Source organism: Actinia tenebrosa, unplaced genomic scaffold, assembly GCF_029948245.1.
Source record: "Actinia tenebrosa isolate PJP-AT-01 unplaced genomic scaffold, QUT_ActTen_1.0 PGA_scaffold4__44_contigs__length_22323623, whole genome shotgun sequence".
In the NCBI taxonomy this organism is placed as follows: Eukaryota; Metazoa; Cnidaria; class Anthozoa; order Actiniaria; family Actiniidae; genus Actinia; species Actinia tenebrosa.
The window spans coordinates 8,468,599-8,487,050 of NW_028292581.1; the positions used below are offsets into that span (position 1 = coordinate 8,468,599).

Sequence of the window (18,452 nt, forward strand, 5' to 3'; positions counted from 1 at the left end):
TTTTTTTTTTCTCATTTTGCCACACATTCTATTCGCTCATAGAACCCACAGAAGCCCCCGTCATCATTAGCATTGAAGCTGTATCATCAAACTGCCTAAGCATTGCTTTAAAGGTATTCATTAGTGCTTACTCTCTATTCTTTGTTTTAGTTTTTTTTTGTCCCTTAGACTCCGTTCTTCACACCCTCACTAATCCCTACCTTAATTCAGTTGTCCTTGTGTTTATTTTTTATTTTTCCAAACTGCAAATCGGTTGGCTCAGTTGGTTGAGTAACGGACTTTCGGGGAGGTCGTGGTTCGAGTCCCGGCCGGACCAACACTCAGGGTCTTAAAATAACTGAATAAATCATTAATCATAAAACTAATCATAAACAAACTATTTCCCTGAACTGTGTATGTATAATTTTAGTCGGTGTGCATGTGATTTGTTAAAAAACATTTTTATTTATTTGGTGTTATAAATGCAATATATTTGATTTCAGAAACCTGCTCGTGATACAATTAATGGACCCTTCAAAGGATACAAGATAAGCTACAAGCCGCAAGGAGGAATTTCCAAGAATATTGACGTTGTGGGGGATGTTGCGAAATATAATTTGACATCATTACTCAAGTATACAATGTACAGCATCCGTATAGCAGTCAGAAACACAAAGTGCATTGGACCAAGTATAGAGCGAAGCGTGAAAACGATGGAGGATGGTGAGCCTGTTTTGTTTCTTTACCAGTAGACTCCGGCATGCATCCATCTATAGGTTCCTATCAATAGACGTCACTTCCAGTAATAGCTGTGATTTTAATTAATGCCTTGTAGAATCTTGTAGGTTGTTTTGATCTCTTGTTTTCTGGTTTGATGTCGTGAAAATAGTCAAATACAATAGTTTGAGGACTTATTTTGACATGTTTTTGACTTAACATCCGCTAGTTACTCCTCAGTCAACCACTTGTTTGCCCCCAAGTCAAACTCCAAAAACTCATTGTGATTGATAGTAAGCAATTCGTGGATTGTTTGATTGACGGATTGGCTAATTTTGAATTTTCCTTGAACTGTTATTTCAGCTCCTTCTGCTCCATTAAACCTCAACTCTTTATTCAAACCTGCAAGTGGTTTGGTTAGACCGCGTGTTGTCATCACTTGGAGGAAACCATTTATCCCAAACGGCATCATCAGAACCTACACCATTATATACTACTTCAACAACATGCATACAACCAACAATAATATAGTTACTATCAAAGAAGGCGCAACAAGTTCTCTCACGTATACTATTACCGTGGTGTCCAGCGGAACTTTCTCGTATAATATTAGCGCATCTACCATAAAGGAAGGTCCTTATGCTGTTGGGAAAAGTATTAAGATCCCTGAATACAGTGAGTATTCTTAATTTTTTCATGATCTAATATGCTTTACAGTGTATTGCACATCAATGATGAAACAAAAATGCAGATGACTGCTAATTGCTTATTGAATTTTGCTTGAAAAGGCTATATAGACTAATTTTGCTAGATAAATATACTTCTTAGGTTCTGATATGTATAGTGTTTACCTTCTTTTAAGGATGCCCAGAGCAATCTCCTGTTGGAAAGGAAAGAAATTTAAATACGACAAACATCAGTTACACAGCCTCATCACATTTTGATCATCGCTATCAACCTCATAACTCCAAACTGTATGGCAAATATGGATGGGCACCAAAAGATAATAATAATCCTGATGATTACCTACAGATTGACCTCGGTACTCCACGTGTTATTACTGCTGTAGCAACACAAGGAAATGGTGGTGATCCAGACAGGGTACCTCACATTCAATATAATGAATGGGTGACAAGATACAAGTTGCAATACTCAAACAACGCATCAAATTGGAACAGCTATGAAGACGATACACACAAGATGTTGGTGCGTAACTAAAAATGATAATATTTAACTTGTACAACCTTTCTCTCTCTCTCTCTCTCTTTCTCGATCAGTAGTATACTTTCTCTTTTCTCAGTTCAAAGGTAATAATGATTCTTCTAGTGTGGTGCGGCATGATCTAGAAAATCCCATAACTGCGAAGTACATCAGGTTCGTTCCAACAGCACATCACATAAAAAAAACAATGCGAGTCAACGTTTACATCTCGTTTCAAGGTAGGTCTGCACACGGGCACTAGGATACCGAATGTGGTTGGATTTTTATAGGTTTTTTTTTTTCCTTTCGATTACTTGAATTAAATTAACGTTATACTTGTTTACTTATCTTGTGTCCGTGTTCCTTCGTTCTCTGTTGTAATGCAGAAGTTTTCATTCCAAAGGTCAAACGGTTTGAATAGCCTATGAGCGTTACTTCTTTAACGGCCGTTCCTTACTTGACTCTGTTTGTACTATACCAACAACAACGCGACCGCGCGATGCTCCCTACGTCAGTAATATTCAACCATCCAGAGTTAATATGGTTAATCAAATTCACCTTAAGTTCCATATTAACTCTGGACGGTTGAATATTACTGACGTAGGGAGCATCGCGCGGTCGCGTTGTTGTTGGTATAGTACAAACAGAGTCAAGTAAGGAACGGCCGTTAAAGAAGTAACGCTCATAGGCTATTCAAACCGTTTGACCTTTGGAATGAAAACGTCTGCATTACAACAGCGAACGAAGGAACACGGACACAAGATAAGTAAACAAGTATAACGTTGATTTAATTCAAATAATCGAAAGGGGGAAAAAACCTATAGAAATCCAACCACATTCGGTGTCCTACTGCCCTTGGTCTGCAGTTTTAAAAGAGCCGGAATCCCTTTCCGATAGCTGGTAGAAACTATTATTTTTATGTTAAATAAGCCGGTTTCCGCCGAAGTCATTTTAGGCAATCAGCGCACGAGAGCATATTTTCAGTGTTAAATTGCCGCCCATGGCCGTCCATATTTTATCTCAATATAAAGATATTACCTTACCAGAATCAGGCGCATGGACTCGTTTCCTTGAAAAGGCAGTTTGACAGGGAAAACAATTTTACTTCATTTTACTTCATTACCCCATTTTACTTCATAAATGCCATCAATATATTGTTTCTTTTTTAGAAGCGCCTCGTATTCGGCTGCTCGCCATTGGAAAAAGATCAATACAGCTGAGCTGGACTGTCAAACAATGCAGTCCAACCTACCCTATTACGGGATATGAAGTAAAGCTTACAGGAAAAATGAGAACACACGAAAAAAACACTATAAAATTAGAATGTACTGTGGGCAACTTAAAGCCGTACACTGAATACAATGTAACGGTAAGGGCCATCAAGCAAGTAGGATATGGAGTATGGAGCAACATCACAACAACTAGAACTGATATTGCAGGTATAAGTGGTAAAATGATGATGTTGCGTTATAAACTTTCAACAAACTAGTTCATTTTCTCTTGCTTTCAAGTATTCGTGCAATATTCCAAAAAAGCAATTCCAGGGACTTTTATCATAAAGCATTTACATTGAAAAATCCTGCTTTTAGGAGTTTTCAATCGCCGGTAGTCTTTTAATAGAAACAAATTCTCTGCGCGCAGCATTCGGTAAACTGGTATTCAGTCTTATGATAAACTAATGCAACATTTTTCTAAAACTGTGTTGGCAGAGCGAGAAACATATGCAGTCTGTAACGGCAGCTATATAACTTAGTCAGCTGCTAGCTTCTTAATGATTCTGGCTAATTCCTCAACATTTAACATAATATGGATATCAAAATTTGTAAAAGTTGCAACAATGCATTCATCTATTGCTTTAGATCGATATTTGAAGGACAGAGAATACAGGCTCTAGTTAGGACCAACAAGTTGTCTCTCTTCATTTGGTTCTTTTCCCGCATTTTAAACGGTTGTAAATTCGAACATATTCTCTCACTTTTTGACTCTCTAAACAGTAAAAGAAGGTACTAATAACGCTTTATCTTGCATTTTTCCCCCCAAAGAACCCGAGGAAGCTCCAGTTATCATAAAGGTTGAAACGAAAACTTTTCAATCCGTGACCATGGAATGGGAGGTAAATACTTCATTGTCAAAATTAAGATCATCATTTGCTAGAGAAAACGTAGAAACGTTCTTGCTTTTTATATAAAATTGTATTATATTGTTATTTTTCGTTTTTTTTCATGAATTTCAATTTAGCTAAAACATACGGATTTAATCAATGGTCCATTCAAGGGATATATGATAAAGTACACACCACAAGGAGGAAATACAAAGACGACTGAGGTGGTTCGTAAGGTGTTTATGAAATACACAACGCATACTCTGAAATCACTACGAAAGTATACACCTTACAGTTTCAGTGTTGCAGTAATGAATGAAAGGTTCACTGGTCCATTTAGTACAGAACAGCACACACGGACGATGGAAGATAGTAAGAATGCTTATCGTAATAATTTCTTTTTTCCCCTTAAATTGATCAGGAATTTTATGAGCAAAAATTAGATAGAAGCACAATGTAATGCGTGATGCACAGAAAGCGCCAAAGATCACATTTGAGCCTGCGAATGCAAATCGACTTTGGGTTTGCATGCTGACTTTAATGTCTTCAACACCTATACAATTTTACATGCACTTTAGTGTGCATTGGCATTCAATATACTTGCTTAATCCAATTTTTTAAATTTCCTATGAAAATAATCACACAAAAAACCCACACACACACACACACACAAACACAAAACAGACCTATTTGCAGATGAACTCCTAAATAAGGGGACCAATCGTGTGCACGTAAGAGGTGGCTCGACTTTTAAGATTAATCTTTTTCTGACCACACTGGTAATTTTAAATCAGAAAAGAAATCGTGTCTTACCTTAGCTGGATATATAATAATAACGAATATTTTATTTTTCATAATTCTTTTTTTAATATTAAAAAATATATATTATCATATTACACTTGTGTTCGTGAAGGGCATTTGGTGGGATTATACATTTATAATCACCAGAAATACTATTCTCTATTATACTATTATCATTATCATTACTTATGAGCATTACCAATATTTTTAATTCAGTGCATGTTTTCTTTTAATTATGATTCTTCAAGAGCCCGACAAGTCTCCCGCTATTACCAGCATGGAACCAATATCATCAGAATCCATACTCATCAAATGGAAGGTAAAAGTCAAGGGTGTTTTATCGCAGTGAGTGCATTTTTGAACTGCAGACTTCAGCCATGTGCCAATGGATGAATATAGCCATGTTTAACGGTAGACCATTAAGAATTTTTCATTAAAAAATTGATAAAAAAAGTCATCAACAATGGAACGCAAATGATCTCTACCATCTATACCATATATGGCGAAATAATCAAGTATATGAATACTTACGAGGCACAAAAGAAATTTAGCCTAGTTTGTTGGGGACGCCTGGCAGGCAATTATTATTGATGATCTTACTATCATCAAATAACCTTCAAAACTCGAAATATGGAAATATTTTACAACTTTTATTTTTCATTCTTCCCGGAACTAAAACCAAAGAAAGTTGATCGTGATGAAATTAATGGACCGTTCAAAGCATACAGGATATTCTACACACCACAAGGAGGAAGTCCCGATATTATTGACGTGGGTGATTCTGCAACATTTAACCTGACGTCATTACTTAAGTACACCATTTACAGTGTCACTATTGCAGTCATGAATGAAAAGTTCGTTGGTCCTCAAAGTACGGAACTGAGTACACGCACTCTAGAAGACGGTGAGTTTTTTGCTATTAAATTGATACGAAGACTTGCGAGGGAGGGAAGACGGCTGATAAGAATAATATCAAAAAAGAGTAAAATGTATCGAACCTTACAATATAGTTATACTCGCTCCACCAATCAGCACTCGGCATTTCGTTGCTGTTTTGTATTCCATATTCTTCGTTTGCACGTTGCGTCATCGCGGCCATGTTGGTACCATTTAACAAAAGATTTCTCATTAGCATTCAATGTTAACGGTACCACAATGACCGCCATGTTTTTGTCTTTTAAAGTGCTTATAAGCCTTATGACGTAACATAAGGGATCATTTTATATACAACACTTCACTCGTTCTGGAATACAGTATTTTAAAAGCATCACCCTTTTACTCGTGACTCACGTAAGTGTTCTTACAAATTTGTTTTCAAAAAATGTCCAGCGTTCAATATTAAAAGTTGCCACAAAATAACTCAAATCCCTTATGTTATGTCATAGTCATTAACATATTGGAAATATAAACCTTCGTATCTCAAAGGCCCGACATTCAAATGATGAATTATTTTCACAATCAACTATTCCCTATTTAAAGTATCAATTCTGAAAATATTGTGCAAAGGCTTATAAGCACTTTAACTCTCTTGGGAATGCTTGCAACCCATCAATAGAGTTACTAAGGTTACTAAGTGGTGGAGTCCTTGCGTAAAGCACAGGGGTAAACGGGGTTATTGGCATGTATTTGCATTCTTTATATAGAGAATAATAATGAGGTCTTTTATCTGAAATTTGCAATCAGGATACATCATATCAATAATATTTAGTTTTCTGCTCTGGTTTTAATTAATGATAACTACTAGACGTTTGTTTCGACAATTTACCAATGGCCTTCATCAATAAAATAAGGCCTTTTGCTTTCTTTTAACTTTGTTTCAAGGTCTTAATAATATGCTCTACCATGCATATAGATAATTTTAATGTCTAAGTCAGAAAATAATTTTCATAATCCCGTATTTTCTTTGGGCTTCAAGACCTTCACTTGACACATTAAAAGTTATACAATTTTATTCTACTGGATACGCAGCAAATTCGATGTCATTCAAATATTAGCGTTCTTTGGCGTATAATTTATAGATAAGCCTATGTTTCTTACCAGCACTTCCACGTGGCATTGAATCTTTTTCGACTGTTACGGACCTAAATACGGTTCACTTGATATAACTGATTTCATTCTTGAACTACTTAGTTGTCTTACATCTTATGGAACTGTAATTCGAAATAAATATATTAACATTTTATCAGACTTATATATTATTTGAATATATGTACTTACAAATCTGTCTTGAATATTGAAACTTGGCAGAAACCTTAGTCCTTGTCGGTGTCTCTCCATGTTATAAATGACTAGCACTATGTAAATTTTCGATTACTTTTGCAAGTCTCGTGAGACAGTTCAACATTTTTAAAAATTTAAATACGAAAAAAAAAATGTTCTTAATAAACAAAACATTTCATTTCTGTTATTTCAAGGCTTACAAAATATATCGTGTAATTACTTCATCTATTCAGAGATTCCTTTTCTCTTGGGAAAGAAACCAATAACGCGGTACCAAGCATATGAATACACACTTAGTTTCGTGATTATGGTCATATTCAGTCTAAATCAGTTAGAGAATAGTTAAACACTCGTGAGGTATGGAATTTAGAGATGCTTGCAAGTCATTTTCTCATCAATGCTCGACCGAACTCTGAATTCAATAAAGCATTGGCATTTATTTTCTAACCCTTACTTGGTTTTAGTTCCAATATATATATATAAAAAGAGAGATTCGTCCCACTTTAAAAAATGCCTCTTAGCCCTTGCCCCAAACCCTCCCCAACCCCGCTCTCCTAAAACGTGCTCCGCCATCCCTGCATATCCACAACCCTCTGGTCTTTATGAGGCATTATATCAATTACGTTTGTGTCTTTTAAGCCCCCTCTGCTCCAATTAATGTCAATGGCACCTTGATACCTGCACAAGGTTCCTTTGAACCACGAGTTGTTATCACGTGGGATAGACCAAGTGAACCTAATGGCATCATCAGGAAATACACCATCGTATACTACTACAACCAGGCTACATCCAATAGCAAGACAGTCATAATCAACGGGACGAGTGATCTTCAGTACACCATGAATGTCACAACCAGTGGAGTGCTATCATTTAAGATCAGAGCAACTACAATCAAGGAAGGACCTTACCAAATGGGAAACAATATAGAAGTACCTTCCGATCGTAAAGGTGATTAACTTGTACTCATTACTAAACAATAAGTGGTCGATAGCTAAGTAAAACTGGAAAAAATACTAAGGAAAGCTCAGCGCAGGGGCGGATCCAGCCAAAAATATTAAGGGGATCTTGACCGAATTCTGCAAATGACACTACAGAACTTGGAAAAATTTTAAAAATTAAAAAATTAAAAAATAAACATGTTTTAGCTAAAAAAATATGTTTTCTATTCCACTTCCAGAAACCTAACCAACGTTGTGAAGAGGGAGAGGAGGTTAAAGCCTCCATTTGTCCCTCCCTCGATCCGCCCCTGCAGCTTGATGTGAATGTGGGAAACGAAAACATAAATCAAAAATTAAATTATCTTGGAATTTATGCTGATTAAAACTGATAATGCAAGGCCATTAATCACAAAATTGCTTGCATTATCATAAAATCAGAAATTTAAATTGTGAGTAAACTTAAGATTAAAAAGACATTGTTTACAGCGACTCCTTAACGCTGTTAAAATGACCTGGTTAAAACTACCAAAAAATTGGTAGAACATTGAGTCTGAGGTAACCTTTTGTTTATGGTAGAAGTGACCATCAAACAATTGTTTAAAAATCAATTGGTTGATTTAACTTTTTATACTGGTCATAATAATCACTATTATGATTTGGTTGTTACAAAAAATAACCAATTATTAATTAAAAATCGATTAAGTCTAAGGCAGCCATTATCAATGGTTGAGAAATGTTGTTTCAACCAATTATAAAATTGCTAAAAAATATTTGGTGGAAACATCCATTATAACCAAATTTGATAGAACCATTTCTATTCATAGTTTTATTTGTCAGCTCGGTTCACTTAGTTCTTCTCGTTTGAATATATCGCATAGCCCCTGGCCCTATTCCCAAGTGTCGCAAAGCCGGGGGCAGCTTTGAAATCTTCCAGGCAAGATTTGTGGGCTAACGAACCAATTAAATATGGAAAGGGAATATGCATTGACATGCAAGTGGAATAAGACATACATGAATATATGACATATTCCTCTATATTAGTGTATATTCCCCTGCATATTTAATTAGCAGGGGTTTGCGCATGGAAAAGGGTCAGCTTAAGTACAAACACGCTTAAATTCTTTTTACAAAAAATAACCAATTATTAATTAAAAATCGATTAAGTCTAAGGCAGCTCAAACGACGCTCAAATTCTTTTGAGCGTCGCGTTGTCGAGCTTTCTTTTTCTCTTTAAAGTGCCCTTCTGACAATATTCTTAGTATTGATTCTACATGGCGTAAGATGTGGAATAACCCAAAAATATTTCATAGCATGAGTGCGGCTTCTTGAATTCATAAAGGTTTTTCCATGCCATATGCTAGCGTGTCACTAAAGTGGCAAGCATGACTTTATTATTATGGTAGTCGGAAACCTCCTCGGTGTAGTGAAATAAGCCATTTATCGGCTTTCAGGCTGTAGTTTATCTGATATTTGGTAGTTTTAACATGTGTATTGTGGTAGTTTAATACAACCAACGTCGAAGGTTATTTAAAGCAATAATGATTTGTTCATCTACCATATCTTATGGTTACATGTTTAGCCAATTTAGGAATAGGGAGCTTTAACCAAATGAATGTGAAATGGTTATAACCATTTCAATTGGTAGTTTGAATCAGGTCATTTTTACATAATTATTGTAGCGATTGCACAATAATGTACTTCATTGAATGTACTTTCAGGAACATCCCAAAAGAATACCCAAGGTGGATCTGCCGCAAGTGGCTTGGCAGCAGGACTAGTTGTAGGAATTATTCTCATAATCTTGTTCCTAGTCCTCCTATTCTTAATTTGGAAACGGTAAACATATACAATTTAACTATTTGATTAAAGCTCAGTCCAAAATAACTAATTCTGCTCTACTATACCATGAATATAATCTGGAATTGAACGACGTCACTGTCTAAATATTAAAGGCCTTCAGTTTCAGAGAGTTGAGTTCTCATGGGATACAAAGAACGATCGTTAATTCTTGCAGTAGTACCTTTAAATGCTTGATATGTGTGCATAGTAAGGGGAGAAATTTCTTAATGTTTGAGAAGCTAGGGCGACATTAAATTTCATTCCTATTGTAGCAAGCATACCCACCACGGAAAGTATGAGGCTGCAGAGCCATTACCCTTGGAAGTGGCCATGGTGGATGATACATCTCCTTCAGCAACTAGCAACTCCAATTTCTTACAGGAAACAGTCCCAGAAATAGGTTGGTATATAGAAAGCCATCAAGTGGTCCAGAATTTATGAACTTTTGCAGGATGTAATCTATCGCAGGAGTTTGGAGGGTGCATCGCATTACGCTTTTTATTGCCTTTTCTATGCGTTAATATATGAGGCGGCATGAAATAGAATGTTGCCCGGAACAGAAGCAGGGAAACTTAATGGCTTCTAGTCTTGTTCCTACCTTTGTGAGTACTACCTTTGTTTCTTGCTTGGCCTATAATGAAAGCCATAAGGATGACATTGAATGATATGTGTATGACATGCGACAAAATGCAGAAAGCCACTGGAAAGTGAACTACATGATATTAGTTTTGAGACGTAAGTGTTTTATCGCAATATATTGTATTATTTTTAGCTCCTTCAGTGTTCAGTGCAGAAATGGAAAGGCATCGATCATCTAGAAGGCCTTCTTATAGATCAGCGTCCTTCAAGTCAATTAAACGTCCTATTGAGTTTCCCGCCCCAGATATAAACAAACTGAAAAAGGAATTCAAGGTGAGACATTTCCCGAGAAGCAAAGGACGCTCGACACTTCTGCATATACGCTTTTCATCAAGGGGATAACAACCCATCTAATAGCCAGTACCCTTGTTTTTTATGATGTATTGTTTTAGAGTGTTCCAGTAGAGACAAGATTTGACTGCAAAGAAGGAACCAAATCAGCGAATAAGGTCAAAAATCGCTACAAGAACATTATTGCACGTAAGTAATGCCATTCATTCTAACTAATATATGTCGTTGATTCGATAGGTGCGGTTACTATCTGCAAAGACTTATGCATGTGCCTACATGTAACACAGACCTCTCATAAAGAGTAGAATTGTTGTGTCTGTCCAGCTGACACTTGCCTGCTAGTAGGGTCTCCGCTGTTGGCGATTCTCGGCCAGAGAACATTTTCTCTGCCAATAATTGCCAATAAGGGGGGAGTCTGCTAGCAGGGAAAGCTGACACTAAATATTTGTCTCTATAGTGTTTTGTCCTTTTATTCGTACATTTGTACGTATGCAATCCTGGTGTTTATGGTACAAATGAAGTTAATGCTGTTTTATTGGTCTTCACCTTCGCAGCCCTTGTATCCAATGCTCGGTATATATAATACATCTCATAACTAACACCTTGGGTTCATTACCTAACTCTTGATTAATTAGTTTGAATACTTCTTTAAATTTTAGATGACCATTCGCTTGTTACCTTGGAATGGGTTTATGGCGACTCGGAATCCTTTTACATCAATGCTAACTACATCCATGTAAGTATTTTGTACAGCAATATATGGCATCTTCATGAAAATGGAACCATCTTGCCCTTGAGTTCTTATATATGACTAGGGTTTAACTTCTTTCCTACCGTTTTCTTCCTCCAAATTATATACCATGTGTAGGGTTATGACGGCACTCCTGAGGTTTACATTGCAACTCAAGGTACAGATTTATAAAATCAAGCTCTTTAGGAGGCATATACGATGTCGAATTACTTTACTTTTTTTCTCTACCTGCTTTGAATAATGGGTACTCGTAATGTTTTTAAAGTTCTTAAATTCCACTTGCCTAAAGGCTCGTGCAATTACAAGAACTTTCGAAGCATCACTCGTACCTAAGATTACAGATTTTTATGACTGAGAATTTCAGAGGAAAATTTGAAGCAAATCGAGAGGGAAAATGGCAGCCATTTTATCTTAGGTGAAAGTAAGCAAAGATTTTACGGATTTTACTATCCAAGAACTAAAAAACAGTTCAAAAAAGAAAACACAAGTAAAAGTATATCGTTATTGCTGAATATATGGTAGAAATAGTGAGAAGAAAACAAAGTATGACATGAATTGAGGAAACTGAATTGATCCCAAACTGAACTCGAAATCATATCATTACCTATACTAATCTTTGCAATGCACAATTTACAAAGGTCCTTTGGATAATACTTTGAACGACTTTTGGCGAATGATTTGGGAGCAAAGCGTATCTTCAATCGTAATGCTGACCAATCTTCGGGAGCTAGGAAAGGTATGTCGAAATCGAAAAGAAATATATACACACTTGTTTTGCTCTAGATGCGTATGAAGAAATTGTTCCAATATTTTATTAAATGAAACAGATTTAAAATAGAGTATAATTCCATTTTTCAACAGAAAAAGTGTTATCAGTACTGGCCTGATGACTGTGATCAGTACTCAGACATCACAATCACCAATCACAAGACAGAAGTTTTTGCAGACTTCACCATCCGGACTTTCTTTCTATCAAAGGTAAACGGAGTCATGGCGTTGAATATGGTTCAATGGTGTATTCTTTTAATCTCTAATCTCTTGCAGGCTGGCTCACAAAATCGACGTGTTCGACAATTTCATTTCACCGCCTGGCCTGATAAAGGAGTTCCTGACCATGCAACAGCCGTACTCTCATTCAGACGAAAGGTGCTTGCATTGTCTTCAAGCGACAACAGCAGACCAACAGTTGTCCATTGCAGGTAAGATGCAACTAGTTTTTCATGTCATTCATTGTCCATTGCCTTTACAGAAACGAATGGGAAATTGGGTGCTTATATGCCTTGGTGAAAACTGGGAAACAATTTACAAATGGTAGACAGAAATCGGCTAAAATTAAAAACAACAACAACAACAACAATAAAAAAACAACAACAACAACAAAAACAAATACATACATTTAAAACGAATTAAAAAGAAAATTGGTAAAACAGGAATAAATTTTTTAGTAGGAAGCAAGTTACAGGTCACCCATCAAGGTACTGACCACTCAACTTTTTTTTACCTTGGCCACGGTTACATGCACGAAGGCCTAGTGATTTTGCTGCATGTCCCTTTGCGACTCTCCATGGCTTAGGATGAGATCCAGTAAATTTGGCGTGAAGGTTTGCACTAAAACTCACGCTCTGTTTTCACGAAACCTTGTTTTCACAAAACCTCAAATAATGCTAATCTGACATATAAGCAGTAGTGTCAGTGAAGGCTTTCCGCGTCTATAAGATCACATTGCTCATGAAAAATATCCGATATGTTTTTGATTCTTTTTGACAGTGAGAGTAACAAAGTCATTACTAGTAAATGGTCGATCCACTCCTATTGATGTTTCCTTTGTTTCTTCACTTTCAGTGCTGGCGTTGGGAGGACTGGTACCTATATCATGATTGACGCAATGCTACGTCAAGCGGAAGAGCAACAACATGTAGACATTCTCGATTACCTAAGAACCATAAGAAATGATAGGCCGTATATGGTTCAGACTGTTGTAAGTAAAACAACATCAAATCTATGAAATGTGTTTTTGTCACTCGGTAAAGATCTATATGTTAGGTGTATGCTACATCGAGTGTATAAGCAGATTAAAAAATCTGCCTCGGTTGGGTTCTCGCGAGACTCGAACCACTGACCTCTCGTTTGCTAGACGAGATCTCATAACCGCACGGTCACTGAGGATTTACGGGAGGAGGTAGATAGAGCATACCCTTAACAACAACATCAAATCTCTGCTTGGGGTGGGTCAAGAAATCAAAGTAAATATTAACCGTTATAATTTTGTTTGTTGTTTTGTTTGGTCTTTTGTTGTTGTTATTGTTGGTTTCTTTGTTTGTTGTTTTTTTTACTCTCATATTTAGAAGAAGGCAGCTATTTACTTTATCTTTCAAGAAATAAAAGAAAGGAAAAGTCAGGGTAGAAAAAGTAAACAAAATAAAACATAACAAGACAAGACCTGACAAAAGAAAACAAGTTTGAAAGAAAGAAAAGAGCAAGCAAAATTGGTGCAAAGCAACGACGACATCGAAATATTTTCAAATCGTGAAAACCCAGGAAAAACTTTTCTTTGACAGTTTTATTTCATAGAAAATGTTTTTACTGTGCGGACACACTAACCGGGACCTCTTGAATAAAACTGACCAACGAGATAACGCTAAACTAGACAGAAATTGAACTGATAACAGTGTTAGCCAATCATATTATCACGTTTTCATGCTCTTATTATATCAATGCGCTATCTGATTGGCCGGTTAAAATATTGAACTTAATGTCGCAATAGTTTTCTTTTGGTTAATGATACTAATTTATCATAGTGGTCCCGGTTGGAGTATCCGCACAGTATTGGATCAGTATTGTAATGTTTTAATTTTTATGTGTCTTTAACAGGAACAATACATATTCGTGAACATGGCTATTTACGATGCTCTCACTTGTGGAAACACAGAAGTACCAGTTCAAAATCTGCTTTATGCCATACAGCAACTCTCCGTCGTGGACAGGCGTCACAAGCTTACTGGTTATGCACTGGAGTTTCAGGTAAGGAAAGTCCATCTGTATTAGACCTCGAAAATTATGTCTCGTTCTTCATAATAACCGCTACAACAAATTAATGTTAGCGCTTAGAGGATGTTACATCAGAAGACATACAATCAGGCAATTTTGATGTTGGACTATCAAGAAAAAACGTCAAGAAAAACAGATACCCGAACATTGTTGCTGGTAAGTTACAATATACTTTATGAAATAACTGTCATAAATCTCGCATTCTGATTGGTTGGGAGCGCGTGCTTTATGAGAGCACACAGCACGTAAGCGCCCTTTGCATTTTATAAAAGAAATAAAAAACTTGCCCTCTGTGCTGTGTGCAGTTATAAAGCACGCGGGGATTGCGTGTTCTACGCGTTTTCTATTTTTTCAATTTCGTGTTAGTCGAAAGAAAGAGTCATACTCAGTAACGAAGACAAAGAACTGAATACCAACTTCATATCGCATGCTTTATGAGCATCTACGTCTTCGTCTAGTAAAATTCTTCTTTGTCATTAACATTTACAGCAAATGGAAATCGGGTGATTCTCAGTACAGAGAACGATACCGAGATCGGAGACTACATCAATTCTTCAGTTATCGAGGTTAGTATAATTTTCAACTCTGTCATGAAGAGAAACTAGAAAAAAAGCTATGTTTGCGCTAATAAAACGCTTGTTGAATTTCTGCATAGGCTTACAAGGAACGCAAGGGGGACTACATCAATGCTTCATTTGTGGATGTAAGTGTTTAGGAAGCAAACCTTCACGTAAATAAGAAGCTACCGTGAACTCCACGAACATTTTTAAATTGTGCACATCGCTATTTTTAAGACTTACAGGGAACATAATGCTTTTATAATGACACAAGCTCCCATGGAAAACACGATAGCAGATTTCTGGAGAATGGTTATGGACTACAAGATCGGAACCATCGTCATGCTAAACAATTCGGAAGAAGAACGTGAGGTAAGACTGAGTTAAAATGACTGCACGTCAGCAACATATGTATGGATCAATGCCATAGATAAGGGTTCGTTTTGAAAGCAGAAGGATCCCTAGGCCTATTATACCCAGTTCTCACAACGACCCGTGGGAACGTGGAATACTATTGGCACACGATGGCGTAAGTCAAAATCTACTTCACGCTTTGTCTCTCAACAAACTTGTGCATACAACGTTAAACTGGTTAAAAGAAAAAACGATTTACTTGTCAGCTTTTTGCATCTTTTATGCAATTAATGTTACTTACTTGAGTTTCAAAAGACAATTAAAAAAATACCAGTCGGCCTTGCTGGTAGCATTAATTAGGAAAGCTTTTTCTTCTTTGTTAGATTATACTGTATTCGATGTATTTAATGAATATTTTAGAAATTAAACTAGTAATCGTATATTTTCCGTGTTTTATAAAGGTGTTTCCTCAGTACTGGCCGCTACATGAAGCTAAAACCTATGACAGCATCAAGGTTCGTTTGGTAGAAACTAAGCATCTTGCTGGCAACATCATTCTAAGAATTCTTAAAGTCTCGAACCGAAAGGTAAGCGAAGAAACTCATGAACCTTATTGTACTCGTAAATCAAACAATAACAGTGGTAGGGCGACTCTAATCTTATGGCTAACTCGTTTGTTTTTGGTGTCCCCGTGATGTATAAGGAAGAGAATAGAAATTATCCCAATCTCTCTCTTTTCCATGATATATACTTTTAACTTTTTTATTCTAGAAACAACTCACGGTAAATCACTTCCAGCACTTGACTTGGGAAAACGAATGCGTTCCAACAAATCCACAGAGTGTATTGACGCTGCTTCATGAAGTACAAAAGTCACAGCAAAAGAGTGGGAATTCACCAATAGTCGTTCAGTGCAGGTATGTCAAGTTTTCGTATTTGTCCATTGTTGATCGCCTTTTCAGCAACGATTCGTTGCAAGGACCGCTTGCTGTTTAGTGACACGAAAAGAAGAGTTCCTAGGGAAGGAGGAGGCGGACAGACAGGCGGGTAGACCACACAATACTTGATCAAAGCGACCTACTTATCATACTATATTCCTTGCCTAATTTTAGCAACGGTGTTGGTCGTAGCGGTACATTCTGTGCTATTGCTTCGTGTCTTGAACGAGTCAAACAAGAACAAGTACTGGACGTCTTTCAGACTATTAAGAGTATTCGTGTCAACAGACCAGGAGCTGTAGAAACATTGGTAAGTACTAAGAGAAAATTGACTTTCCGGGGAAAAAAGAAAGGAAAAAGTTATTTTCTATTAAAATATGCTGAAGAAGACGTGAAAGCACAAGAGTTGTACAACCGCGGCACCACAGCGAAAATTCCATCCCAGCAAATCGATCGCATGCTTTACTAACTGAATCAAAAACGATCATATTGGTATTAAGATAGTATTGCTGAATATTTAATATAACCTTTTGTTATTTTTCCATCTATTTACAGGCTCAGTATGTCTTCTGCTACAACATCATCCAAAAATATCTGGATTCGTTCCGTGATTATGCCAATTTTGGGGACATTTAACTTTACTTATAATAAACTGAACAGTATAAGTCATATGCCATTCTATATACGCGTAGCAAAGTTAAATTAGAGTTTGTTAATCTGTATCAAGATTTTACTTGAATTTTCGCATGACTTTTAAAGCGAGTCTAAAGTGGTTGTGCAAAATTGTTAAAAATGCTCTTAGGGTGCCTGTGACTAGTTTAGAGTGTTGGTGTTGAGTGGGGTGGGTGGTACCTTAATTATGGTCATCATGCATGCGTTAGTTGTTTATACAGGACTCAAGAACTCACCAATAAAACATCGATCAGAGAGTACTGTGTTATATGACACCGACATTGTGGTTTTAATATGATAGCAGTTTAAGATTGAATCAGAGTTTCAAGGAACTATTAGAACAGGAAATACCGAGAATATTAATTCAGCCTCTTATGGGACTGCCGTCTTCCCCAACTTTATAACTTTATTTACAGAGGGTAAAAACACTTTACAGTTATAAACTGATAAACTAGTGGCCCTCAAGCTATATATAAATATAATGAATAACAATAATATGAGTATTAAAAAAAGTTCTAAGAATATATATACATATGCACACATATATATAAATATACAGGCATATACACACACATATATAGGCATATATCTATACATATATCTAGGCATATATCTATACACACCAGTACACACAACGTACATACATACATACGCATGCATACATAGGATAATTAAGAAAAAGTGTGATTGTATTATTCTACTGCACCCCAACTATCCATTCACCCATCCCCAGTTTAGAACAAATATAAAACAAATTATAAACTAAGAGTAAATTAAGAAATAGGGAAACAATCTAGCCCCACATAAGATTCCTTAAGGGAATTTACATAATTTTGTTTAAATAATTTAACATTTTTGCTGGATCTAATAGAAATAGGGAGTTGGTTCCACTCCCTCACTGCCGTCACTGTAAATGTCCTTCCTCCCTCAGTTTCACGCGAGTATATCTTGAACATCTCAGCGTTTTGCTTCCATGCCTTGACTGCCTTACAGAAATATCACTAATGCTTAGAATAAAACTGAATAAAAACATATTTGTATTGGTCTCTTGTGTATTCCTTGTTGTGTCATAAACTGTTCTGGCTCAGTGATAACGACTATAAGTATCTAAATAGCGACTATTTGTTAGTAACTAGATTGATTCTATTTCACAGTTCAAGTGTTTTTGCTCTATGCAGATTAGTCACAGTGATATGCAAAGTTGTGTAGAGCAATCACTTGAAGAAAGGACGATCTGAATATACCAGATAGCAGTTATACAGCATCATCATATCATAAAAACTCAAGCATCTCAGGCGATGTTCGATACGCACCTTACAACGCCAAGCTGAATGGTTCATATGGATGGGCAGCAAGAGATAATAATAATCCTGATGATTACCTGCAGATTGACCTCGGTACTACACT

The 18,452-nt window shown here is 36.4% G+C and overlaps 1 protein-coding gene across 1 annotated transcript in view; it reads left to right on the forward strand.

The window, feature by feature from the left end:
- LOC116292656 (receptor-type tyrosine-protein phosphatase mu) overlaps positions 1–18,090 on the forward strand; it is a 24,812-nt gene extending 6,722 nt beyond the window's left edge. Inside the window, exons 7-36 of the mRNA XM_089036207.1 lie at positions 43–113; positions 483–702; positions 1,060–1,371; positions 1,559–1,902; positions 1,997–2,135; positions 3,066–3,335; positions 3,939–4,009; positions 4,135–4,369; positions 5,047–5,117; positions 5,483–5,702; positions 7,658–7,966; positions 9,675–9,792; positions 10,068–10,195; positions 10,568–10,707; positions 10,827–10,914; positions 11,385–11,461; positions 11,594–11,633; positions 12,115–12,212; positions 12,338–12,454; positions 12,521–12,675; positions 13,319–13,454; positions 14,348–14,497; positions 14,578–14,680; positions 15,014–15,090; positions 15,180–15,227; positions 15,319–15,453; positions 15,897–16,022; positions 16,207–16,352; positions 16,548–16,683; positions 16,929–18,090. Coding sequence (XP_088892333.1) covers positions 43–113; positions 483–702; positions 1,060–1,371; positions 1,559–1,902; positions 1,997–2,135; positions 3,066–3,335; positions 3,939–4,009; positions 4,135–4,369; positions 5,047–5,117; positions 5,483–5,702; positions 7,658–7,966; positions 9,675–9,792; positions 10,068–10,195; positions 10,568–10,707; positions 10,827–10,914; positions 11,385–11,461; positions 11,594–11,633; positions 12,115–12,212; positions 12,338–12,454; positions 12,521–12,675; positions 13,319–13,454; positions 14,348–14,497; positions 14,578–14,680; positions 15,014–15,090; positions 15,180–15,227; positions 15,319–15,453; positions 15,897–16,022; positions 16,207–16,352; positions 16,548–16,683; positions 16,929–17,009 — 4,361 coding nt within the window. The 3' untranslated portion in view covers positions 17,010–18,090. The remainder of the gene's footprint in view (positions 1–42; positions 114–482; positions 703–1,059; positions 1,372–1,558; positions 1,903–1,996; positions 2,136–3,065; positions 3,336–3,938; positions 4,010–4,134; positions 4,370–5,046; positions 5,118–5,482; positions 5,703–7,657; positions 7,967–9,674; positions 9,793–10,067; positions 10,196–10,567; positions 10,708–10,826; positions 10,915–11,384; positions 11,462–11,593; positions 11,634–12,114; positions 12,213–12,337; positions 12,455–12,520; positions 12,676–13,318; positions 13,455–14,347; positions 14,498–14,577; positions 14,681–15,013; positions 15,091–15,179; positions 15,228–15,318; positions 15,454–15,896; positions 16,023–16,206; positions 16,353–16,547; positions 16,684–16,928) is intronic.
- Positions 18,091–18,452: the final 362 nt, after the last annotated feature.